The sequence below is a fragment of the Fomitopsis serialis genome, assembly GCF_022376445.1.
Source record: "Fomitopsis serialis strain Sig1Antser10 chromosome Unknown B0H18scaffold_4, whole genome shotgun sequence".
Classification (NCBI taxonomy): Eukaryota; Fungi; Basidiomycota; class Agaricomycetes; order Polyporales; family Fomitopsidaceae; genus Fomitopsis; species Fomitopsis serialis.
The window spans coordinates 509,975-532,646 of record NW_025954964.1 but is presented as its reverse complement, the minus strand read 5'-3'; the positions used below and the strand labels follow the sequence as shown (position 1 = coordinate 532,646).

General features: G+C 56.2%; 7 protein-coding genes across 7 annotated transcripts; 3 read left to right on the top strand and 4 right to left on the bottom strand.

Moving 5' to 3' along the window:
* Nucleotides 1-28: 28 nt before the first annotated feature.
* Nucleotides 29-2,879, bottom strand: B0H18DRAFT_868651 (histone deacetylase complex protein; the record flags this gene model as incomplete). The annotated part of the gene is made up of 17 exons (XM_048039959.1): nt 29-141; nt 188-275; nt 324-427; nt 479-558; nt 612-645; nt 673-817; nt 871-937; nt 987-1,034; nt 1,084-1,195; nt 1,251-1,280; nt 1,340-1,529; nt 1,582-1,709; nt 1,774-1,886; nt 1,935-2,073; nt 2,129-2,142; nt 2,208-2,499; nt 2,552-2,879. 17 exons carry the CDS (start codon nt 2,877-2,879, stop codon nt 29-31), a joined length of 2,025 nt encoding a protein of 674 aa, XP_047899089.1.
* A 637-nt stretch (nt 2,880-3,516) lies between these two features.
* Nucleotides 3,517-7,532, top strand: B0H18DRAFT_975763 (uncharacterized protein). Its single transcript, XM_048044104.1, has 18 exons — nt 3,517-3,554; nt 3,614-3,898; nt 3,928-4,094; nt 4,147-4,349; nt 4,404-4,536; nt 4,728-4,775; nt 4,829-4,976; nt 5,025-5,072; nt 5,126-5,213; nt 5,269-5,308; nt 5,362-5,440; nt 5,490-5,643; nt 5,761-6,158; nt 6,221-6,354; nt 6,411-6,681; nt 6,736-6,956; nt 7,010-7,133; nt 7,191-7,532. Exons 2-18 carry the CDS (start codon nt 3,635-3,637, stop codon nt 7,392-7,394), a joined length of 2,724 nt encoding a protein of 907 aa, XP_047899088.1. The 5' UTR covers nt 3,517-3,554; nt 3,614-3,634; the 3' UTR covers nt 7,395-7,532.
* A 14-nt stretch (nt 7,533-7,546) lies between these two features.
* Nucleotides 7,547-8,697, bottom strand: B0H18DRAFT_975759 (ATP synthase delta subunit-domain-containing protein; the record flags this gene model as incomplete). The annotated part of the gene is made up of 4 exons (XM_048044103.1): nt 8,416-8,697; nt 8,075-8,368; nt 7,919-8,021; nt 7,547-7,860 (listed from the first exon to the last, which is right to left on the bottom strand). Coding segments are annotated over exons 1-3 (640 nt in total), but the record flags the coding sequence as incomplete, so codon positions are not given.
* On the bottom strand, nt 8,698-12,058 carry B0H18DRAFT_975758 (uncharacterized protein). The gene is made up of 14 exons (XM_048044102.1): nt 11,786-12,058; nt 11,573-11,716; nt 11,412-11,527; nt 11,324-11,362; nt 10,908-11,279; nt 10,704-10,828; nt 10,500-10,674; nt 10,426-10,476; nt 10,177-10,308; nt 10,048-10,114; nt 9,926-10,011; nt 9,729-9,881; nt 9,648-9,699; nt 8,698-9,588 (listed from the first exon to the last, which is right to left on the bottom strand). Exons 2-14 carry the CDS (start codon nt 11,664-11,666, stop codon nt 9,158-9,160), a joined length of 1,893 nt encoding a protein of 630 aa, XP_047899086.1. The 5' UTR covers nt 11,667-11,716; nt 11,786-12,058; the 3' UTR covers nt 8,698-9,157.
* A 1,842-nt stretch (nt 12,059-13,900) lies between these two features.
* Nucleotides 13,901-15,096, top strand: B0H18DRAFT_413006 (uncharacterized protein). Its single transcript, XM_048037979.1, has 3 exons — nt 13,901-14,305; nt 14,385-14,618; nt 14,677-15,096. The coding sequence occupies exons 1-3, from the start codon at nt 14,245-14,247 to the stop codon at nt 14,979-14,981; spliced, it is 600 nt and encodes a 199-aa protein (XP_047899085.1). The 5' UTR covers nt 13,901-14,244; the 3' UTR covers nt 14,982-15,096.
* A 3,278-nt stretch (nt 15,097-18,374) lies between these two features.
* On the top strand, nt 18,375-20,529 carry B0H18DRAFT_412930 (uncharacterized protein). The gene is made up of 8 exons (XM_048037978.1): nt 18,375-18,448; nt 18,500-19,282; nt 19,330-19,390; nt 19,440-19,536; nt 19,586-19,700; nt 19,758-19,772; nt 19,830-20,011; nt 20,063-20,529. Exons 2-8 carry the CDS (start codon nt 18,803-18,805, stop codon nt 20,070-20,072), a joined length of 960 nt encoding a protein of 319 aa, XP_047899084.1. The 5' UTR covers nt 18,375-18,448; nt 18,500-18,802; the 3' UTR covers nt 20,073-20,529.
* Nucleotides 20,253-22,645, bottom strand: B0H18DRAFT_1207047 (uncharacterized protein). The gene is made up of 10 exons (XM_048036200.1): nt 22,578-22,645; nt 22,437-22,501; nt 22,059-22,377; nt 21,817-21,956; nt 21,710-21,762; nt 21,625-21,662; nt 21,505-21,569; nt 20,881-21,451; nt 20,578-20,825; nt 20,253-20,523 (listed from the first exon to the last, which is right to left on the bottom strand). Exons 1-10 carry the CDS (start codon nt 22,599-22,601, stop codon nt 20,358-20,360), a joined length of 1,689 nt encoding a protein of 562 aa, XP_047899083.1. The 5' UTR covers nt 22,602-22,645; the 3' UTR covers nt 20,253-20,357.
* Nucleotides 22,646-22,672: the final 27 nt, after the last annotated feature.

Sequence of the window (22,672 nt, the reverse complement as noted above, 5' to 3'; positions counted from 1 at the left end):
AAATATGACATCTTGGATCACAGTCATGCTAGGAGGTGCCATTCACAACCTTGGCACCTGCTGCCGGCCCAAGCCGTTCCGTAACGAACTCTTGGATGACAGGGAAAGCCTGAATGATCAGCTTCACAGCCTGCGTTTCCTCTGCGAAGCAGTCAGGCGTGTCTGGAAGAACCGAGTAGCTGTCAACTCACTGCTGAACATGACTTGACCGTGCTTCGCATAAGTTTCTTGTCTCGGAACGCCACATGATTTTGCGGCACGAACACGAGTGAGTTCTAGTAGTGAGGTTATAGCTAATGTAGAAGAGCAATGTGGGAACCGACCTTGAAATACCATTGCGTAAGTTGGCAGGTCTCCGGGAGTAACGGAACATTGTGGTTCCCAACAACTTGCACAATACCCTGTACAGTTCGCATCACGCCCACCGCTATATGAACGATAACGCTTTGCCAGACATCAGAATATTCGGAGAGCTTACACCGTTGCCGCATGAGCCCCATGAGGGCTTCACACCCCGGACCATGTCCAATCAATACGACACGACGGGCCGCCGTGAGCCTACAAATGTGTCGTCAGAGCAATGTGGGACGGTCTCAACCTTTGTGACTTACTGGACGTAGTTGTCCCATAGGTACGTCATAACATCTGCCCCGGATTATCTGGCGTCTTTACCTGACCGAGATTGAGATATCATTCCCGGCGAATCATGCAGACGGTCTACCTTTGACTTCACGAATGGTTTCGCATACACGTTGACATCCAGCAGGGCGTACCCCGTAGATCTTGCCCAGGTAATCAGCTGTTTCGAGCAGTCTACCTGTTGGGAACGTGAACACTGTAGGTGACCCTCAAATAGACTCTGTTCCTTACCAGGTATGAGTGTTCCAGATGTACATCACAATACATCGCAGAGTCTAGTTCTACTCTTAGGTTTCCACTGAAAAGTGTTGTCAGGATGCAGCGAGACACAGGAGAGGTTCACGAACAATTCGTGAACGAAGACGACCAGCGTCTGGTTTTCCATGATGTCGGGCCTGTATGCCATCAGGAAAGGTAGCCGTGGATGAAGACAGAAGGCCTCACGTGCAAGCTACTTGAGTGCTGAAACGGTCGATGAGTCCTTGGGTCATAAGTGGGACCTCGAGCATCTTGTGAGTCCGGAAGAGGTAGTCCTGCCGATGTGCCTTGAGTAGCTCTGTCGGTCGTGGTTAGCGGTGCTGAATGCAGGGACGAGGGATATAAGAAGGTACCGGGTATCGAGAACGTGATGGGCTCGATCTCTGAAAAAACACCAGATGCAGGTGAGTGCAGGTATAGCTAATGATTTGGTGATCCAAACCTTCCAATGGCTCGCAAGCACTAGGGTCGATGTTTTTCCAGTATTTGGTTTGCTCCATAGCGACATGCCATATGGTTTCGGTCGCAACCTCAGAAGCCACCATGGGCTCAAGTTGGGGAGGAACCTCGCCCAAGACTACTCGAGCGACCGCTAGTGCAGAGACAGATATCGCGTCGAGATTGTAACCGCCCTAGGATGCGTGATAAGACCGAACATGAAAGAGTGAGGGCATCCGGATTTACCTCGAGAGCAACGACAAGCCTTCCATTCGCCAGCGAAGATAACATGTGCGTCATATGGGCATAGCCTGTCGGAGAGACGTGACATTCGCCGAGTGTGTCGCCCTCCGCTGCGTCGAACCCAGCTGAGACTACAAATTTCAAGAAGGCGTCGTTAAGTGGTGCTTCCTTACGGCTAGAATGGAATTCCCTTACTGATAACCAATTCTGGGGAAAATTCCAATGCAATCGGCATGACTATTTTTTGGAAAGCTAGAAGGTAGTCTGCATCGCCCATGCCCCTTTCCGGCCAAGGAATGTTGACGGAGCTGTTGATGGTTTAAGAGACTGCTCGCCAGGAAGCCCAGAAGACTTACAAGCCTAATCCCGAGCCTTGACCGCAGGACACCATGCTGCCGAACGGACCATTAGGGTAGAAATGGCCACCCTCATATCTGTGCAAAGAAATGTACAGAACGGAGGGATCATCATAGAACGCCCGTTGCGTTCCGTTGCCTTGCGGTGTCTCGGTCATGAGTATACTCAGCGACACATATCAGGTTATACTGACCGTGATGGACATCCCTGGAGGATAAATTGGTGTGACCCGATCAGCATAAGCCGCCCACCAAGCACTACAATAGGATTACTGACCAGTCGAGATCATGATTCTCTTGACAGACGACCGTAGTTGCACTACCTTCGCGGCTATGGACACGTTATTTAGGAAGCAGAATCCCATATGTTCGTCCGGCTCTGCGTGGTGGCCAGGCGGCCGCACAATAGCAAAGGATTTTCTGACTTCACCGCGCGCGACCGCTAGTGCGGCTTCAGTGACACCTCCGGCACTGAGTTTCGCGCAATACGGAGTTGTCGGATGTACATAAAGAGAGAGTTCGTCGTAGTACGCGGCGGAATCGGCTATGTCCTCCTCTGTCATGGCTAGACGAAACAGGTCACCTAGACAGCTCGCTTTTATTTGGACGAAACTTACATTGTATCGCCAGGATCTTCTCCCAGAGAGCTTCGCTGTGGACGAGCAGTGCCTCTTCACGAGTGATAGGTCTGATTGGGAGCCTTCTCATCCTGGCGAGACAATTCGAGTCTTTGAGTAAGTTGAAGATCCGTGAGATACGGTCAGGTTGCTCTTCGTGATGCCCACGGGTATTGGTGTGTGTCATCATTAGAGTGGAATATACATATCCGACCTCTATATTTGACGGGTTTAAGACAGGCGGTAGAGAGGATGCGCGTGGCACTGGAGCCTGGCGGGAGGAATTTGAGGCCTCGAATGGAGACGGCCGTGGTTCGTCTACATCCATTCGTATGTCAGTATTCACGTCCTCCATTGCGCAGGCTTGAGGTGTGTCGAGTCGGCCTGGCGGTGGGGAGCCTGGCGTCAGTATCCCAACAGGAATATAAGAAAGGATCGCTCGATGGAGTTTACCTACCTAGTTTAGTGTGTCACGCCTCCTGCGTGACCATACAAGTGATCGAGAGCCAATCTAAGATTGGTACCGTCACATCGTGTGGCGCGCTTCCGACGCGTCGCGCGACCAACGCGGGACGCGCTCATGTCGCCTCCTGCATAAACTCTGGGCGATGTGTTGTAGGCATCGCACGACGCTAACGTAGCGTGGCCGCGCTCGATGGATCATGGTTGTATGCGTATGCCATGCGAATATTTGCTGTCTATGCTAATCCAGACCTTCGGCGCGTGAACAAGCACCGGACATGCGTGTGTGTAGCGTGTAATATATGACTGGCGAGTCAGCTTCAGCAGTCTGTTACAGTTGTAAGCTACATAGAGGGCGACTGTCTGGCATGCTATTGACAGGAGTTGCATGCACGGAGGTCTCAGTTATGAGAGACACTGTAAGACGAATGGGGAAGTCCGAACCGGCGCACAACTGGCGTGCGGTCTGAGGAGTGCCGTGACCGCGTTCCCACTTGCTTCCGACGCTCACCACTCGGGAACGTGCTGGCAACCGTGCAGAGTACGTACGACCTACTGGTGAGACTGCGGCTCTGTACTGAACGCTACACCTCACTCTAGACAGCCGACTAGGACTGCACAATGGAGAAGGCCTTGCCAGTGCCGAGCCTCTCTCAGCGGTCTGGCGATAGGTCCGGAACACATAATTACACCTCAAGAAGGGTTGTACGAGGACTGCTTATATTGCTTGCATTGCTGTTGGTCTCCACACGGGTGCCGACTCTGTACACCGCGCTCCGTCCTCTGCCGCCTCATGCTACCACTGCCCTCTCGCGCTGCCGCTCTCTCAGTCTTACACCGGGGCCATCTGCGGACTTCCACAGACGCAAGGAATCGGACAGGTTTGTGCCTGGGACGAAACCATACCTGTGAAGAACGCAAAAATATGGACCGGAGCGGAGAACGGCACCCAAGTCATCCGAGCGGACATCTTACTGGACAAGGGCATCATCAAGAACATTGGGCACGTCGGACATTCGCAGCTGACGGGGTATACGGATATTGTGACTGTTGATTTGAAAGGTGCCTGGGTCACTCCGGGGTACGTGCTTGTTCCTCTCGAGGATGTGTAACCAGCTACATGGGCGAAACAGAATTGTCGACCTTCATTCACATCTGGGTGTCTCGTCCGCGCCGCACCTTCGAGGTGCTTCGGACGGAAATTCACGGCATGGTCCTGTGCTGCCCTGGCTTCGTGCTCTTGACGGGCTGAATACGCACGACGCTGGTTACGAGTTGTCCGTTGCAGGAGGAGTGACTACCGCGCTTGTCCTACCAGGATCGGCGAACGCCATTGGTAACTCAGAGGAATGATATGCCTACTATGCTCGCATGTTGATGTATCCTGCAGGTGGTCAGGGTTTCACTATCAAGCTGAGAAAGACTGCAGAACGGACTCCGACCTCCATGCTCCTTGAACCACCATACCAGATCAATTCCTCGTTTGCGGATTACAACGAGCCACTGAGATGGCGTCAAATGAAGTGAGTTACCGGCTGTACGTCCTGGACAGCGCTGACACCAACCATGATTAGACATGCATGTGGTATGCTTTGACAACGTTTTGTTATCAATGCCATATTAACGCCGGCGCCTCCTGCGTACAGGAGAGAACCCGAGTTCGTCTAATGCATAGTCATGCGATGAGTGACTGACCACAGTGCCTGACAGGCAGGGTCTATGGTGCCACTCGTATGGATATTATCTGGGCATTCCGAGACGCGTGAGTAGCATATGACATCAGCTATACCTCTGAACGCATGCTGGTACGTCTAGTTACAACACAGCCCGAAAGATCAAGGAGTCACAGGACGCCTACTGTGTGGACGCATTTGCCGGCAACTGGGACGCCTTGAAAGACAAGTCTTACCCGGAAGACCTTCAATGGGAGGCGCTCGTTGATGTCCTGCGCGGCAGAGTCAAAGTAAGTCGCATTCCGCTGATATTCGCATCATGCTGAACCACACATCAGGTGCAAGTTCATTGCTATGAGACAGTCGACATAGATGATCTTGTCAGGGTAAGTGCTGTCCATATGCCCCTTGGGACTCCGCACCCTCATGCAGTCATTAGATCTCCAACGAATTCCAGTTCCCAATTGCTGCTTTCCATCATGCTCACGAAGCGTACCTGGTGCCCGACACACTCAAGAAGGCTTACGGTACGTTGATATTGATCGATATCTGTCAATGGCCCACACTCAACTCTGTTGTGAGACCATCCTCCTGCCATTGCCATGTTTGCTACACACTCACGGTTCGTGTGTCTGGTAGCTTATGTTGATTGCCGACTGATGCCTGCACATACAGCTACAAGCGCGAGTCGTACCGTGGTTCAGAGTTTGCTCCTCGCATCCTGGCTGAACATGGGATACCGGTCGTGATGAAGGTCAGTCCCGCCTCAATGTGCGGGGTCACATCCTCACCGCTGTCTGCAGAGCGATCACCCCGTAACGGACTCGAGGTATCTCCTGTATCAGGCGCAACTAGCCTACGTGTATGGACTCCCTGAGAACTTGGCCCTCGCTTCCGTCACCAGTACCCCAGCGGCAGTGATGGGTATGGACCACAGGATCGGTTACGTCAAGAAAGGTGTGTACCTAGCTTCGTGCATTCACCTTGAGCTAACGGGCATCGTACGGAAGACTGGGATGCTGGTAAGTTTTCCATCCTATGCGCATCACGCTAGGCATAAGCCCTTCACCCTAGATCTGGTTGTATGGGACAGCCATCCTCTTGCGCTCGGAGCAACGCCGAAGCAGGTGTTCATTGACGGCATCCCCCAGTTGGAGTCACCGCACGTCGTACCCAAACCAGCCTCGTTCCAGCGTACCCCAAAGGTGCCGAATTTCGACAAGGAAGCTGCGGACGCGGTGAAGTACGAAGGGCTCCCTCCCCTCGCGTCTAGCAAATCTTCCCCCAGCTCAATCATCTTCACGGACGTGAAGAGCGTCTTCATGCGCGCTGGTGGTGCTGTCCGTGAGGTGTGCACAGCGCAGGACGCGGAGCTGGGCGCAGTAATTGTGGAGAATGGGGCCGTTACGTGCTCGGGCACGTACGCATCCTGCGTAACGCCCAACTTACTCGCGCACGCGGAGATCGTCAATGTCAAGGGGGCTCGATATCCCCGGGCTTTACTAGCTTCGGCTCTAACCTCGGTTTGGGCGAGATCGGCGCGGAACCGTCGACAATGGATGGATACGTCTTCGATCCGCTGGTACAGAAGGTGCCTGCGATACTGGGCGGGGATGGTGCCGTCATTCGCGCTGTCGATGGCTTGACCTTTGGCACGCGACATGCACTGTAAGTCGAGCTCGTGTGCTGCTCTAGAGCTACTCGCTGAACACTGAGGAGGGCAGGCTCGCATATCGTGCAGGGGTCACCAAGGGGATCACGGCGCCTGCTCACAGAGGTTTCTACGCTGGTCTTGGCACGTCCTTCTTCACGGGGGCATTGAACAGACTCGAAGACGGCGCGGTTGTTCAGGAGGTGACGGCAGTACATGTTACAGTGAGGCCCAATCTTGCGGTGGGTGGTCCAAGCGTCAGCACACAAATAGCCACGTTACGGAGGATGCTGCTTCGTCCTGTCGACGGCGACGCAGGAGAGTGGTTCGAAGGCGTCGGCGAGGTGAGTATGAGCAACATGACATCTAGAACGTGGTCGTGATAATTTCATGGGTAGGGTCGTGTGACCCTAGTAGTCCACACAGACAGTGCAGATATCATAGCGACGCTGATCCTACTCAAGAGGGAGGTGGAAGAGGCGTATGGCAGCTCGGTGAAGATGACCATCACCGGTGCTCTGGAGGCACATTTGCTCGCCAAGGAGATAGCGGAGGCTGGCGTAGGTATTATCCAGGTTACTTCTCAGCCATTCCCGGCATTGTGGGAGATGCGACGAATGTGAGTGCCAAGATACAATCTCATCGCTTGGAACTGACAGCAGCATTATTCAGTTTGCCTGGACTGCCACTCACTGAACAGAGCTCCATTGCTGTTCTCCTGGCACACAACGTCACAGTAGGCGTCGGTACGCTGAATCCGTACGATGCGCGCAACCTTCCGTTTGAAGTCGCCTGGGTACGAATCAATGTCCTTCACGTATTCAGCATCTGACATCTTATTTTCGGATGGCAGCTTGCGCTCGATGCTGGAGGGGAAATCTCAAAGGAAGATGCGCTTGCCCTTGGCTCGACGAATGTGGAGGTGCTCTTGGGTGGGGACGTTGAAACCGACGGTCTCCATGATTTGGTCGTCACTGAAGGAGGCGACATTCTGGACATGCAGAGCAAAGTCATTGCGATCATCTCGCCAACACGCCAACTCGTAGAAATATTCTAGAAGGGCGTTCCCCTGGTTGCGCATGCAGATTGAAGACCTACTGTATCATGTCGAGTAACTTAACGACGTTTTGTTTGTTCATCCGACTGGTTTACCTAGTTCACAGGTGTATTTTTTCTTCACTGATTTGGTTCGGGCACCATCAGCGCGGACTCGTAAACCTCAGATCAATGGGCCGTTTGGTGGCCATCAGCCTCGTCTTACAACATGGTATGTTAGCTGAGGCTAGCAAAAGGACGTAGGCGCCTATGATGGACGGCCCTGCAGGCCGTTGAAACTTGACACACATCGGGAGTTGGGGACACGGATCGACATCCAAGCGAAGACTTGCTGGTAGCTGACATATTCTCAATCACAATGGGCAGCAGATGTTGGATGACCGTATTGTTCAGGGCAATGCATTAGTTGGATGCGCGTACAACAACCGCTCTCTAACTCGACCGTTCTACCTCCGCTCAAACCGACACTATGAGACACAGATGCATGAGCACGGACCGGAACAGATGAAAAGTGCGTGGACTGACGCTGCATGAGGCCGTTCAGCCGTGTTACCCGGGATTGGACGCTGAGGTCGATCGTCTTGTCGCCAAAGTCAACAACGATGCCACCCAGCACTGCCGGGTTGATCTGTCGGCAGTAACTCAGTCGCGCGACGCCTTCCACACCGCCCGCATACGCACCTTGTTCGCAACCTTCACGGACTTGGCCTGCTGCGCCGCCTGCGACTGCTTCAGGCTGGCCTCGAGCTTCCTCTGGATGTCGCTCGGGAGCGGCGCCGCGGAGGTGATGGTGACGGTGAGCTCGCCCCTGTGCTTGGAGACAAGCTCGTGGAAGCCCTCGATGACGCCCTGCGCCTCGGCGAGGCGGCCGTTCTCGGAGAGGACCACGAAGAGGTTTTTCGTGATGTCCGTTACGGGCTCCTTCTTGGGGCCCTCTGCGGCGGCGTAGAGCGCGACGAGCCCCGCGGAGTGGTCCTTCACGCTGAGCGTGGGGTTCGTGACGAACGCGTTGATCTGGGGACATCCTTGATCGCGGACGAGAGCGCGGTGAGCTCGGACTGGACCTTGTTCAGCGTCTGCGGCGACTTGTGGAGGGCGGCGTTGAAGATGGCGTTGGAGTACTTGAGCGCGAGGGACGAGGCGGCGCGGCGACCGAGCCCTGCGGAGGCGGTCGCTGTGCGGGCGGAGGAGAGCAACATGGTGCGGAGGAGAGGACGGCGGCGTGCTCGTCTCCCGCACAGTGACGAGACGACCTCCCTCGGCATCTCCCTTCCGGCTAGCCCCGGCCACCTTGCCGCGCTTCAATCGTTGTTACAGTCTGTTATATACTAGATGCTAATATTACAGCGGGCTACATACGCTACATAAGTAGTCGTTACATATCGTGAAGCAATCGATTTCATTACAACGGATCTGCAGCTAAGGTAGTCTATGCATCCAACGAGCGTGTGGGTACCGTGGGTAAGGTAGTAAAATGCGGGTAGTGGTGTGCATTGCTAGACCAGGAGACTGTGTAGTGCAGTGCGTGCGAAGCGTACTGGAAGCAGAGGGTGGAGAATGTGAGTATGCAGTGTGGATCAACATGGCACAGCGAAGAAATGCAACTAAGGGGATATACAACGGCCCAAATGCAGGTGTCGGGAGTACATATGTGTGCGGTGTGTACAGAGCGTCCACGGCATGCGGCGACCGTGCGGCGGGTTCTAAGAATCTTTCATCCATTCTATCGCCCCGCGGCGTCAAGCCTGCAGGGCGGACGGGAGCTCAGAATGCGTGCGCTTCCCGCTCGTCGGAGTAGCGTTCCCGTATTGGCGAGTGCGTCGCCACGCTCGCGGACGGGTGCCGGCTGTGCCGCTGCGACGTCGGCGGATGCGACGACGCGGGCGTGCTCGGCGTGCTCGGGGTGTGGAATGACACCGCGCCCGGCGACGGCTCCGACGCCGATGGCGGGCGCGAGTGCTGGAACGACCACCGCCTCGGGAGGAGGTCGCCGAGGGTCGTGCCCGTGCTGTTCGTCAGGACGCTCGGGCGCTCGCTCCCCACGCTGGTGCTCATCGGCGAGCCCGAGTCGGGCGTGTCGAGATGTGTGTGCGCGTGCGAGTTGGTGCGCGTCTCAGGGGGCGTCGGGTTCCCCGGGCGGTCGACGAAGTAGTACTGCGACGACCCGGGCGTCTGCGCGGACGGCCCGTCCGCAGCTTCTCCGCGTCGCGCTCGGGGTGCGCCTTCTCGTCGAGCGAAGACTGGCTCGACTGACTCGCGAGCGCGCGGTCGCCCTTGCGCCGGCGGTGCCCGCAGCACACGACGTCCTTGAACAGCCTCCACGCGCCATGTTGACGAGCATGTTGATGAACATCACGATCACCGCGACCGCGAAGATGACCGCGGTGATGACGCCGATGACGACGCGCGGGATCGGGGCGAGGCTGACGGTCTGCACGAACGCGAGGAGCAGGCCGGAGCAGACCATGCGCACGATGGCGAGGTAACCCTGGAGCATGTCGCGTGGCGCGTGCGGAACGGCTTCATGATGACCAGCGAGAGGAAGAACAGCACGTCGACGATGAGGAAGACGATCGCCTGACCCAGGCCGTCGCTGTGGCCGAACGCGATCACCATGCCTTTACGACGAGCGTGAGCACGATAAGCCGGCGTACAACACCGCTCTTGACGGAATGGGGCAGCAAGCGGCGCGAGCGACAAGGAGGCCGGGACAGATGCTTCCTCCGTGCGGGAAAGCACACGAGGGAGGTAGGGCCGGAGGACGAGGAATAGCGGCGGGAGACGAGACCCATGAGGATCACGAGCGTGATGACGGAGAGTAGGATGGACAGCCAGGAGTCGTGCAGCGTCCACTGGAAGAAGACAAAGATCAGGAGCGGGAAGACCGCGACGAGCACCGAGCGGAGGCCCCATGCCTTGGCGAATGGACAAACCGCTGCGCAGACCAGTCCATCGCCGAATGTGCCGTTGTCCCCAAGCTGTGCGCTGCAGGCCGACGTAGAGTGCGAACGCGATCCCGATGAAGCCAACACGGCCGCGGTGTAGATCAGGGCAGTGAGGAACACGGTCATGAAGCGTTCGCGCTGGCGATTCCGATGCTATTGACGTAGATGGGCACGCCTGCCTGAAGGACATCGGAGCTCTGATCGTTGGTGACGACAGCGACGTCCGCCTGCGCCTTCTTCAGCAGTCGAGACGTTGTATTGAGCGCCGCGTTGCCAACTTTGATCAGTGAGCGTGCTGTCGCGTTACGCAGGTCCAGCGTCGGCATCGAGGATACGCTTTGAGGAGTGAAGATGGCTGTGCGAACATATTGTACGGGCTCAGCTGTCGGTTGACATATGCCGTGCTGTCTCCGCTGCTGGCGTCCGAGCTGTCGCCGCCTGTGAGCCTCCGCATGCGTGTGATCGAGTTTTGCATGCCCGACGTCCCGCTCTGGGGAAAGAGGCCGAGGATCCATGAAAGTTGAGCGTGAACGATGTGTACACGGTCGGGAAGTTCAGGCCGAGCAGACCGGACGCGCGATGGTCTGTAGAAGGGCGACGAAGTCGAGCAGGCGCATGGGCGCGAGTGAGAGGGCGTCAGACGTGATGGACTTCCATATGGCGGACGCGAGTGCGAGCAGCGTGAGGGCTGCGGTGGACCACTCCACTGCGTACTGCCGTGCCGACCAGCCGTTGGAGACGGTGGTCTGCAGGCAGGCGACGACCTGGTTTGTGTTCTCCTGGAAGAGCGTGAGTTGGGCGAAGGCCTCGAGGTCGGGCATGACGTAGGCGATGCCAGGGAGGTGGGAGGTTATGGAGCCGACAACGGAGGATGGGAGCTGGAGGTTATCCCAGCCAGTAAAGTTGTATTGGGGGAGGGGACAGAGGATGCCGTTGAAAGGCTACAGAGGTTGAGAGTGGTGTTGATGGGGTGCATGCCATAGACGTTGAGGTAGAGCTGGGCCGTGACATTGAGGTCGGCGAGCTGGGACGAGATGAGGGATGGTATGAGAGGAGAAAACCAGCGGACTCACCACGCTGGCAGCGGAGACATTGAAGGAGATGGAGTTGTTGGTGGGGAAGTACGCGATGTCGAACTGCTCTACCAGGATCTCCTGAGGGTCTGAACAGTAGGACACAGAAGATGTGACTGAGGAAGAGTGAGGATGTGGCGGAGGACGCTGAAAAGAGGGACTCACAGAGGGTTCTTTCGTGTGCGCGGGAAAGGAAGAGAAAAGGAGGAGAGCGGACACGAGGGTGAGTCGCAGCCGGGCGACAGGGAAGAACATGAGGGGCAAAGACAGTGAACTCGACACGGGGTCGGACTACTCTTTATGTTCTACGGGCGCATTGGTTGTTGTATTGAGCGGACGGGCGAAGGAGAGAGGGGACAAAGGAGGGCGCTTACCTAACCGTCTATTGTTGTTGCCGCGCGTCGGACACAAGGTCGTCGAGTTGGCTGGGGTCGTTACGGGCACGAGAGAGAGCTCGAAAATTGACGACGAGCAAGAGGGGGATGGTTCATATGCTGGCCATGGACCGACGGGCAGCTGCAGCACCACGGACACCAGGGGAGAGAGATGTGCCTGTCTCTCCCGCCGTCGTCAATCCGCCTCTGTTATATCTGCATCCGGCCTCCGACCGCCCAGGCGCCCACCGGCACACCCGAATTAACTCGTTCCCAGACTGCCGCCCCCAACCCGCCCATCCCTGCACTCGCTGCGGCTCGCGTCTGCTCGTATGCTGTGCGCACGCCTTCTCTGCCCATCCTCCTTCCATCCCAGCCCTTTTAATCCGGCTCTATCGCTCGCCGCTCGGCACTTGGCGCCATAGTGGCACACTATTCCGCAGCACGGTCGCCACGATGGCATCACGTCGTTCGCTCTGCACAGGCTCGGCGCCAGAGTAGTGTGCGTTCATCTCCATTTTCGATGTGTGTATCCGAAGATGCGACGACGACGTAGCCCGAGTGCACGAATGTCCACCCGCCGCTTCCCCGATCCGAGACTTCTCGCGCCACACGGGGCGCCCATCACGCCCGACCGCCCATCGTGTCCCCGTCTCCTCGGCCGTGTCCCAACAACGCAGGCCTTATATACCGATACGCTGCGTAGCCCTAGCTCTGATAGAGCGTCTCATATCTGCAGACGAGTCCCCCACGTTGTTCCCCGCTCCGACAGTGGCTATACTGCTTACACCGGCTACCATTCCTCTCCACCCCTTCGCACCTTATCACCCTCTCCTCGAGGTCATCTCACGCCTCCTCGTGTCGCGCATCCATGCCACCCACTCCAACCCTCTCCAAGCAATCTCCAAGCGTCCCTTCCTCGGCCTGGCGCTATCCGTCTAAACGTGCGTACATATGTCTCCGACCCCGGGCGTCTTCGCGCCTTCGTGTCTACCGCTCCCGAAAGCTTGCCACAGTGTTACTCTGGTGTTAGTAGCTGCGGCACCGGCTCGGCGCGACCGTTCTGGAGTGCCCGTGAGTGCGAACTCTACCCCACATTGCAATGCACCCGCGAACCCGTCGCTGCGGGGCATGGTCTAGGCCTTCGGCATGCCTGCAGCAAGTCGATGCGTAGTGAAATTACCTGGTACCTTTGGTGATACTCAAGCTATAGCAGGTCTTCAAATAGCCCCGACACGCCGCTCTACTAAGCGTCCTGACCAACCCAACGTTCAAGGGCCGATTTTGCTGACGCAGTAGACCAGTGATTGCACACACATCATAACTCTGTAAGCCCGGGCAATTCAGCGTGCCGAGTATATCTGTTCAGTGTTCTGTCACGGTGGCAATGGCAGATCGCTCTCAGACCGGGCTCTGAGCTGCTGATGATATGCAATCTTTGGCAGTGCTTGAGCCCAAGCTTCGCCGGTACGTCCCGTTCTCGGTACTTCATCCGATGTACTAGTCCCACTTGCAGCTCACCCCGTCACTTTGATAGGGCTGTGATACTGCCCTAAGCTGATCCCTCTCTGCGGCGCGGCATTCATTATACTGCAATACGATCCAGACTTGTCGATGACACGCTCGAAATAGTTTATGCCAAATAGGCTTAAGATGGCACGCAGTCCTTGTGGCAGTGCTCTCCTGAGCGGCCTGTATCTCTGGGTCTGTGTATGCCCCCACGCCCCGCAAGTCCGCCGCGTTGCGCTCACACAAATCTGTCGGGAGGGCGGTCAACGAGTCTGTGCCATCGCATGGCTCTCATGCTGCGGACCTGCTCATCGGGACCTGCTCATAGTCAGGCAGAGATTGTCTATACTCGAGAGATATCTGTCTATACAACTTGCATAGCTATGTCAACTTGTGGGACATCGCAGCTTGGGTGCAATGTGAATAGTTGCACTGCTCCTGGTGTCGTGTACTCATTTACGTATGATGAGAGATGGATCACTCTAAATGGCGCGACCTGGACATAACGGGCGGCGAGTAAGTATGAAGACCTCATCACTGTCCATGGCTATATGTTGGGAGGATGGGGAGTGTGCCGCAACCGTTAAGTAACGTCCTCAGCCTCTGTGGGTGCGGAACGTCGAGCGTCTAGCAACATTGTCTGATCGACGCAAGATCTGAGATGACGGCGGCACGTGGCCGCGTTCCGTGGCCTTCCTCGCTTGCCGCCGGCGGGCTGCAGTCGGTCTGCACACCGCGCGACGCACGCCTCGTCCGTCACGCACCTGTGGCCACAGCGCACGCTCGCCTGCGGTGGCCTGTGTCGTCTTTCTCTCTGTAGGCGCACCTTTGTCGTGTTGCTCTCCGGCGTCCCGCCCTGCTGCTGAGGCCACTAGTCACGGTACATCGCTGCATCGACGTCTCAACAGCACGCGTCCCAGCAGAGACGTAATACGACCTGCGGCTTCGCGATGTCTGCAGGCCCGAGCCGCAGCTCTGGCTCCCAAGCACCCCGATGGGCCATCCTCCCCGGTGCGTAATCGACGAGAGTCCTCTTGTCATGCGCGCGGCGCCTGACCGCCATCTTTGTCCTTCGCCTTGTCCCACACAGAGCCCTCGCCCTCCGCGGCGCCCTCAGACGACGACCGCGCAAGCACCCAGGACATGCACGACGAGCTCGACCCGACGCCCCCGGCCTCGCAGGCCCAGCCACGCCCGACGAAGAAGAGGAAGCCGGACGTGCCCGCGAGCGAGGACGAGCGAGCGGCGAGGAACAAGTTGTTGAAGAAGGCGAAGGTGCCGCAGGATGCGGGAGGCGGCGAGCGGGAAAGGCAGGTCGAACCAGGTGCGTGTGCGACGTTCTGAGATGAACGGGCGATGGTGCTGACCGACGCGCTCTGCAGAGCCGGGACCTTCGCTACAGCCTAAGGGGCCTATGGCCTCGCCCTTGGACAGCGTCCAGCCGCGTCGAAGGCAGATTGCGATGAAACGCGTCTCGAGGGGCAGGCCTTTCCAGCTCCAGTTCGAGTTCGAGAAGGACGTCCGCGCTTCGCAGCCGGCCACACCGTCTGCCCTCGCACCCCCGGCAGCAAAACCGACCGCCGCATCTTCGAAGCCGCCCCCTGCCACTCAGCCTGCGCCCCGCGACAGCTCCGCGTTCCGAATGCCGCGTTCCTGGAGAAGAACAGCTCCTTGGGCGACTGGCTGAGGAGCGACCCCCAGCCTCCCAGCCCGTAGGTGGTGCAAGGGTAAAGAGGTCGATCGATCTGGTGTGGCAGGTGGCAGCGGTGCACGCTGGCTCACGAAAGCAACGACAAAGTTGCGCCGGTGGACAGTGCGGCTGTCAGGTTTGGTGTGCCTGCGAGACCTACGCAGACGGGATCTGCGACTGTACAGGGTCCCAAAGCGCCCACATCCACGGCGACCTCGCAAAAGTCTGTGGCTCTTCCTCTACCGCTGGTTCTGTGGGACTCCCAAAGAAGAGCATGGGTATATCGGTCTCGACCGCCAAAGTTGGAACTGGCGTGACAACAGGTCCAAGTCTACTCTGCGGCCCGTTGCAACGACATCGAAAGCTACGGCCGCCCCGCTCTCGCAGGCCAAGTCGAAGAAGAGGCCCTTTCTCGATGCGCTGTACTCGTCGTCTGACGAGGGCGAGGGGCGTGCGGTCCCTGAGAAGCGCAGCGAGAGAAAGTCGTTGGGCTTGACTAAGGTGCCCCGCCCCAAGCCGGGCGCGAGTAACGCGAAGACGGGCAAAAGGGCCAGTGATTCGTCGGTGTCAGCAGAGGGTACATCACGAGGTTTCTATTTGTGTGTACAGTGCATGATATACGTTCTCCTTGTCCAACAGAGTTCCCGAGCAAACGGAAGAGAAAGAAAATCAAGCTCACGCATGCGAACAAGCGCGCGGATATCGGCACCGCAAATAACTTGACAGGTACTGTTGCGTCTTACTTTACCGGCTGGATGTCCGTTCTGAACCGCATACAGCCACCCAGCAGCGCCGCAAGGCCGTCGTCCCTCGCCATGTCGATGTCATCGAGCTGTCCTCGGATAGTGACAAGCCGGAACCGCCGAAAGCACCCGTGGCCGTACGAGGTTAGCATTCTTACTAGTACTGCTGGTTCATATATACTGACCGGTTTGGTATTCAGCGAAACAGCCCCACGCGTCAGCACCCGCTAAGAACGTGGACGTCATCAACATCACGGATAGCGAGGAGGAGGCACCTCCGCCTCTGAAGCGCACCCAGTCTCAACCTGCCATCGCGCGCAAGCACGACGCGCTCAAGTATGACGCGGACGGGTCGATTCTCATTGACGATGACGAGGAGGAGGAGGAACCTGTGGCGGCTTCGGCATCTCTCGTGCCGCCCAAGGCAGAGAAGCCAACCTCTACAGTTGCGAGAAGTGAATTGACGCGTGCTGTGTCTAGTCAACCCCAGATCGCTGCTCAAGTTATAGAGGTGAGCATAATGAGATATGTCCTTCCAGTGTGTTAACCAGACATCTACCATAGCAGCGTGAGCGATCGATTTCACAGGCTGAAGAGGAGTCTTTCATTGCGCATGAAGAAGACGACGACGAGATTCCCATCGAGGACCAAATGCATGATCTGGTTCTCGGTGGCAATCAGGAAGATGCACCGTTGCATGATTCTCCGGATGACATTGAAGATGTGGGTCGGTCGAAGAGCGGAGGCTGAGCTGCCACGGTCAGTGATTTGGTCGCGATATTTGACATTTCCTCACGAGTGTGCACTAGAGTCGCCTCAGAGCGCGACTCCGTCAGAGGATGCGCAGCTTGCTCTTTCCACAGATACCCAGCTGCACATCACGAGCAGGACCACGACGACGCGAGACACCATTGCTGCACCCAAGTTCCCGAGTTTCAATGGATGACGAGCCAAGGACCAGCGGGCTGTCAGCTCGCGCCATGGAGAAAGCACCGTCGCTTGACGCGAACGCCCTCGTTCACGACTGCTTTCAACCCCAGGCGAGAAGCGACGGACTCCAGGGAAAGATGCGGCAGACTGTCAGTCCAGACACAAGCTCGCTGAACCCATCTGTACCGCCATGCCATCGAAGTGGATCACGCCGTTAGCTCCGAGCATAGGCAAATCGTCAAGACCGTGTAGGCGGACCCAACGGATTCTTCAAAGATGTGTATGCAAGTCGGAGGAAGAGTCGATCTGCATCGCAAAGTGTCCGCGAGACCACTACCATGTCGCCCATTCCATCGCGTTGAAGGAGAACGAGGATGATGTAGCTTCGCCCAGTCCCGCTCCTGCCGTATTCTCGTCTCAGGTCGCTGTGTCAAGCCCGACCAGGGATAGCCCATCTGCCCCTGACGTCTTGCAAATCATGGGGCAAGTAGATCCCGGGAGGTCTGCAGTCTCGAGCTTACATATCCGTCTTCAAAATCCTCGCCTTCGGCTCATTCCGCGGCGCCGGCGCAGGAAGCACCTGATGGTGTGCAGGCCATCGACAACGATGTCGCCAGCGAGTCTGTTAGCACCGATGGACCAGAAGTCGAACCGGATTCTGTGGAGTCTGCGATCCCTGCCGCCAGTGACGCTGAACCACCGCATGCCGAAGATCCTATACAAATGATAGCTCACCTGGGCCGACCACGCTTGAACTACTGCCTGCTACTACTGCGGCTCGCACGACCAAATCTGGGTCTCCATCTCAGGAAACCGATCCTCCGGCAAACTCTGTCGCTGACCGCCCCCAACAGGAAGCTGCTGTCCCTGCGCAGGGCAGTTCTTCTACCTCTCAAATAGAGGCAGAATCTGAGGTACGTTGGCTAGCTTCTCATCTTGACCCTGAATAAAATTGTATCGCAACCTTTAGGTGTCAACGTCTCCTGCCCCACATTTCCGCGCCAGACACCAGATCGGGGAGTACTCCTCTCTAACCGAAGTTATCAATCGTGTGTGGAAAGAGCGAACCCAGCAAGTGATTGATCTGACCTTGGATGACGATGACGATCATGGCGAACCAAATGATACGCACGTAACACCGGCGTCGTCCAATGCTGAAGTCACCAAGGAAGAGGTGGAATCGCCATCTGTGAGCACACTGGTCAAGGGAACCACCACTGGTGAGTCAGTTCGCTAGATATACTCGTGCGCATGGCTCACCCGCACTCATAGCCGTGGACGCTCCTTCCGCTCCAGACGAAATACCTTCACCTGGGCCGTCTACCGAATCAACAATCATTCCAGAGTCCGAACTCCCCAGTGCATCGTTCACCGCGCAACAACTCTCGCTAGACAGTGTCCGCCTTTTGCGTATGAGACCAAAGCAGAAGCAAGAGTCCAATCTGGAAAAGACTGCCGCAACGTCTGCCACGAATCAAGCATCTGGAGAGGCACTTCGAGCGCCACGTCGTCAACAAGTCAACGGAAACGGTATTCGGTAGACGACGGCCTTGCAACTGATGAAGACTCGGACCGTCCTCGTCGTGGTCGGCATGCTGGTGAGGTTGTCGAAGCGCAGGATGAGAGTGAGGGGGAAGCACCGTTTGCTACCCGTTGGCCCAAGCGACGGCGGCGCGAACGAGTAGCGCGGTTCGAAGAATCGGAGTATGGCCCACCTGCGTCTCCCTCACCTTCGCATGCCGACGACTCGGAAGAAGAGATTGCATCTATCTGGATGACGCTGAAGTCGAGGTAAGACAGTGAGATACCCCTCCGCACACACAGGTTTAATCAGGAAATTAGGCATCCGACGGACAGGCAAGCAGCGAGGTGGGCCCGACAAGGCGTCAATTGAGGCCTCGCAATAAGTCTGGCAGCACTGCGCCGTTGGGAGATTCTCGCGACGCATCCCGTTCCCGCCGTTCTACTAGATCCAGCAGTTCTTCTGATGGGCCAGCGGAACTAAGCGACCACTTCGACCCCTCGTTCGTTGAGCCGCGCATAGCCAGCCCGAGCGATGAGCCTGAAGTAGAGCTGAACGCACTCGAAGAAGCGGCCAGGAAAGCCGGTTTCCTGTCGCTCAGCTGGAAGAAGGATCATCGTCGAATGATGAAGGAGTTCGCAAACTACTACGTCTTGGCGAAGGATCTCCCACACGAACTTCAAGATCGGATCAATGCTCTCGGTCCACGAGCACGTAGGGAGGGTGACATGCAAATCAAGATCCTCGAACAGGCCATAATCGAGAATACATTCGAGGACGAGCCTCACGCTCCGCCCATCCGTATCATCAACCAGATCGACGACGAGGAGCTCACGCCACCCTTCGAATTTCACTATTCAAACCTTATGTGGCACGGCGAGGGTGTACCAAAGCCCGACGCGGCGAAATTGCAAGGCTGCGGATGTCTAGGCCCCTGCGATCCCAACTCGAAGACGTGTGAGTGTCTCGCGCGCCAGAAGGCGTATCACGAGGCCGGTTTCTTGTATCATGGAGGAAGGAACAAGGGACAGTTGATTCAACACAACTACCCTATCTTCGAATGCAATGACTTCTGTGGTTGTTCCGATGATTGTGTCAATCGTGTAGGTTCTGTTTCTACAAAGGTGTGAGGATTGACTAACTTGTGTAGGTGGTGCAACATGGACGAAGATACCCCATCGAGATTCGCAAGACTCGGGACAAGGGATGGGGTGAGTGGTGGCCACCTAGCACTAATGTTCAAAGCTAAGGAAGAATTAGGTGTATTTGCAGGTCCAAAGAGGATCCCCAAGAATACATACTTGGGGATCTATGCAGGTGAATACTTGCTGGAGGCAGAAGCTGAAGCCAGGGGCCAGTGAGTGTTGTTCCTACATTTGTCCTGCAAGCTCTGACAACATGGATAGTGTCTATAACAAGTTTGGACGCACATACCTCTTTGATGTTGACTTCTGGCACCTCAGGCAAGGCAAGGATGAATGGAACTCCCAATTCAGTGTTGATGCATACCATGCTGGAAATGTATGTTCACTTACATCTTTTTGTCCTGGTGGAGTTCTGATATGTGAGCATGCACAGTTCACACGATACCTTGTGAGTCTTGTGTGCATAACAAGGTGATGTCTTTGTATTGAACCAGATATGATCTAGAACCACAGCTGTGACCCCAACTGTTGCATCAATCCTTGCTACATCAATGAGGCCAACCTTGACAAGCCCCTCCTACTATATTCACCCAGCGGGATGTTGCTCCAGGAGATGAGTTATGCTTCTCCTACTATGGGAATGATGATGAGGATGATGAGGATGAGGATGACAAGGCTCAGAATGCAGTAGTGGTTTGATGACCTGATTACAAGTTCCAGTGCTTACTTGAAGGTTAGGTGGAAGTAAGAAACTTTGATGATGCAGTCTATGTGAAATGTCGGTGTGGTGCAAAGAACTGCAAAGGACGCATGTGGAAGGAATAATTATATGCCAAGCTTGTTCTCTTGGTTCTTTTGTTATGGGTTCGGATCAGTTATTGAGCATAAGTAGATTGCACAGGATACATGAGTATGTTACATCCAATATCAGTGTGTCAGCATTATAGGAGAATCCAGAATGTCAATGACACCCTCAGGAGATTGGGTGTCAGCAGTATGTAGGTTGATCCAATCCAGTCTCTGCAGCCTGCTGCTAGGCAGCATTTTGCCTTCCTTCCCAAGGCACCCCATTATTTTCCTCTAATTCCCATCTACACAGAGCATCTTCATCCCATGTTTTTCCAGACAGATCACCTGCAGGCTTCAGAAATACCTGATCTTTGAATTGAGGTGGCAGATAATCATTTGTAACAGGATGTCTGATAGGGGAAGCAGATCAGTCAGTGCACATTCACTGTCAAAGGGTTGCTTACACATATTCTGGGTTGTAACAATATCCCCGCGCGTACCCGAGCTCCTTCATGAGCCTCGTAGGTGCATTCCGAACAGGTAGAGGTACAGGCACAGTCGGGTCTGACTTGGCGGCCTCCTCCGCGCGTTTGTAGCCTTCGTACGCTCGCGTCGACTTCGGCGCTTCGGCCAAGTAGGAAATGAGGTGCGCGAGGTTGATACGGCATTCTGGCATGCCTATGACTTGACAGGCTTGCAGCGCCGCCATTGCCTATCATCAAAAAGGTCATTGAACCGATCACAAGGAGGTAGACAGAGTTCCTTACCAGTGGCAGGGCATGATTGTCCGCGAGCCCGATGTCCTCGCTCGCACACACGACCATCCGCCGTGCGATGTACAGCGGATCCTCGCCTGCAGTAAGCATGCGTGCGAGCCAGTAGAGCGCAGCGGTGGGCTGACTGCCCCGCACGCTCTTGTGCAGTGCGCTGATCATGTCGTAGTGGCTCTCCCCCGTACGATCGTACGACGTCGAGACGGATCGGCGGAGCGCATCTAGCAACGCGTCCGGGGAGGACGTGGGAGGCGCTGTGACGACCAGCTCTAGCAGGGAGAGTGCAGTACGCGCGTCGCCTGTGGCGAGGGAGATGATGGAGGATATGAGCTTGGGAGTGAGCTGAGGGTACGAAGGAAAAGGCGGCACGGGGCCATCAGAGACCGTGACAGTTGAGGAAAGAGAGGAGGGGAGCTCTGTAAGAGGATCTTCCTCCGGTTGGGAGCTGGGGATGTCCTCTACATCGATAACTGGCGCGTCAGCCGTAGAGACAGAAACTCGCTCGACGGCCTGCGTGACAATTTTGCGGATATCTTCGTCCGTGAGACGCTCCAAGACGAATACCCTGCGCAGAGTAGTTCGTACCTGCTGCGTCTAGGTACTGGTAAGGCGACGTACCTGCACCGACTGATCAACGCGCCGGTCAGCTTGAAGGACGGGTTCTCAGTCGTCGCGCCTATGAGCTAATTAAGTCGTTTGTAAGCATCAGTGACCGACAAGTGATCAAGATCAACTCACTTGAAGATGTCCATGTTCGAGATACGGCAGAAAGATGTACTGTTTAGTTCAGTCTTGTGTGTCATCAACACGGATGAGCAACCAACCTGTTGTGCCTTGTTAAACCGATGCACTTCGTCCAAGAAGAGAATGGTCCGTCTGTCAAGCTCGTGTCAAGTTCTGGGGAAAGTCACATAGTACGAAATAGAATACCTCCCGGTGAGAGCGAGGAATCGTTTTGCCTCTTCCGCGACTGCTTTGACCTCTCCAACCCCCGAGTCCGTCGCGCTGAGCTCCTTGAACACTGCGTTCGTACGCCCGCCAGCAACCGAGCGAGCGTCGTCTTTCCGCAACTGTGACGCGACATCACACGAGATCCTCAGTACCATGCACGTAACTGTATGCGAGAGACTTCATTCGCAGCTACCCGGGAGGTCCCCAAAAGATCATGCTACCGTGGATCCAGTATCCATCAGGTGCATCAGGAGCGAGTCTGGCCCTGTGAGGTGGGGCTGTCCGACGAATTCGTCGAGCGACTGTGGACGTAGCCTCTCTGCGAGAGGTGCCGCCGCCTGCAACCGCGTTCGCTTCGAGGGACCTGGCTCCAGCGCGAACGAAGTGTCATCGGGCTGGGCGCGCTTTTTTGAATCGTGGACTCGTGTCGTAGACTTGGGAGTCTGGGAATAGGAAGGCGCGTCGGTGCGTTGGCCTTTGCCGGTGGGTGTGAACAGTGAGGCGATGGTCGACTGGACTTTGGCATGGGGTCGCTGGGAGCTAGGCCCAGGGTCTTGACAGCTGTTATCGAGGTGATAATTGATATCCTTCCCTGGTACCTGGCGGGAGCAAACAGGGCTGCGAACACCAAAGCTTTGTCAGGTCCAGAGTCAAGGCGGCGGATCTGCGCCGAATTCGTACCATGTCACTGATATGTCGTGAGCTCATCAGTCATTCAAATCGGATATGGAGGCACCCACCTGTGCCAGAGGACTGGAGGGCATGAAGTGTGCGCAGAGGGATGCAGTACTAGCGAAGTAGTCGTCGCGCGACCCGGGACTGGAAGGCGCCGAGA

Excerpts from the sequence above, each read along its gene's own strand:
- B0H18DRAFT_975758 (XM_048044102.1), bottom strand. The coding sequence starts at position 11,666 with ATGTTCTTCCCTGTCGCCCGGCTGCGACTCACCCTCGTGTCCGCTCTC. Across the intron at positions 11,363-11,411 it reads ATGTCTCCGCTGCCAGCGTG|CTCGCCGACCTCAATGTCAC; the intron begins GTGAGTCCGCTG and ends ATCTCGTCCCAG. Across the intron at positions 9,882-9,925 it reads TGCTGTTCTTCCTCTCGCTG|GGTTACCTCGCCATCGTGCG; the intron begins GTCATCATGAAG and ends GACATGCTCCAG.
- B0H18DRAFT_413006 (XM_048037979.1), top strand. The coding sequence starts at position 14,245 with ATGTCTGCAGGCCCGAGCCGCAGCTCTGGCTCCCAAGCACCCCGATGG. Across the intron at positions 14,306-14,384 it reads CCGATGGGCCATCCTCCCCG|AGCCCTCGCCCTCCGCGGCG; the intron begins GTGCGTAATCGA and ends TGTCCCACACAG. Across the intron at positions 14,619-14,676 it reads GGAAAGGCAGGTCGAACCAG|AGCCGGGACCTTCGCTACAG; the intron begins GTGCGTGTGCGA and ends CGCGCTCTGCAG.
- B0H18DRAFT_412930 (XM_048037978.1), top strand. The coding sequence starts at position 18,803 with ATGATGAAGGAGTTCGCAAACTACTACGTCTTGGCGAAGGATCTCCCA. Across the intron at positions 19,283-19,329 it reads CCGATGATTGTGTCAATCGT|GTGGTGCAACATGGACGAAG; the intron begins GTAGGTTCTGTT and ends TAACTTGTGTAG. Across the intron at positions 19,391-19,439 it reads GACTCGGGACAAGGGATGGG|GTGTATTTGCAGGTCCAAAG; the intron begins GTGAGTGGTGGC and ends AGGAAGAATTAG.
- B0H18DRAFT_975763 (XM_048044104.1), top strand. The coding sequence starts at position 3,635 with ATGGAGAAGGCCTTGCCAGTGCCGAGCCTCTCTCAGCGGTCTGGCGAT. Across the intron at positions 4,095-4,146 it reads GGTGCCTGGGTCACTCCGGG|AATTGTCGACCTTCATTCAC; the intron begins GTACGTGCTTGT and ends TGGGCGAAACAG. Across the intron at positions 6,682-6,735 it reads GGTTCGAAGGCGTCGGCGAG|GGTCGTGTGACCCTAGTAGT; the intron begins GTGAGTATGAGC and ends TTTCATGGGTAG.
- B0H18DRAFT_1207047 (XM_048036200.1), bottom strand. The coding sequence starts at position 22,601 with ATGCCCTCCAGTCCTCTGGCACAG. Across the intron at positions 22,378-22,436 it reads GCCCTGTTTGCTCCCGCCAG|CTCCCAGCGACCCCATGCCA; the intron begins GTACCAGGGAAG and ends CCCTGGGCCTAG. Across the intron at positions 21,452-21,504 it reads GCGTTGATCAGTCGGTGCAG|GGTATTCGTCTTGGAGCGTC; the intron begins GTACGTCGCCTT and ends TACTCTGCGCAG.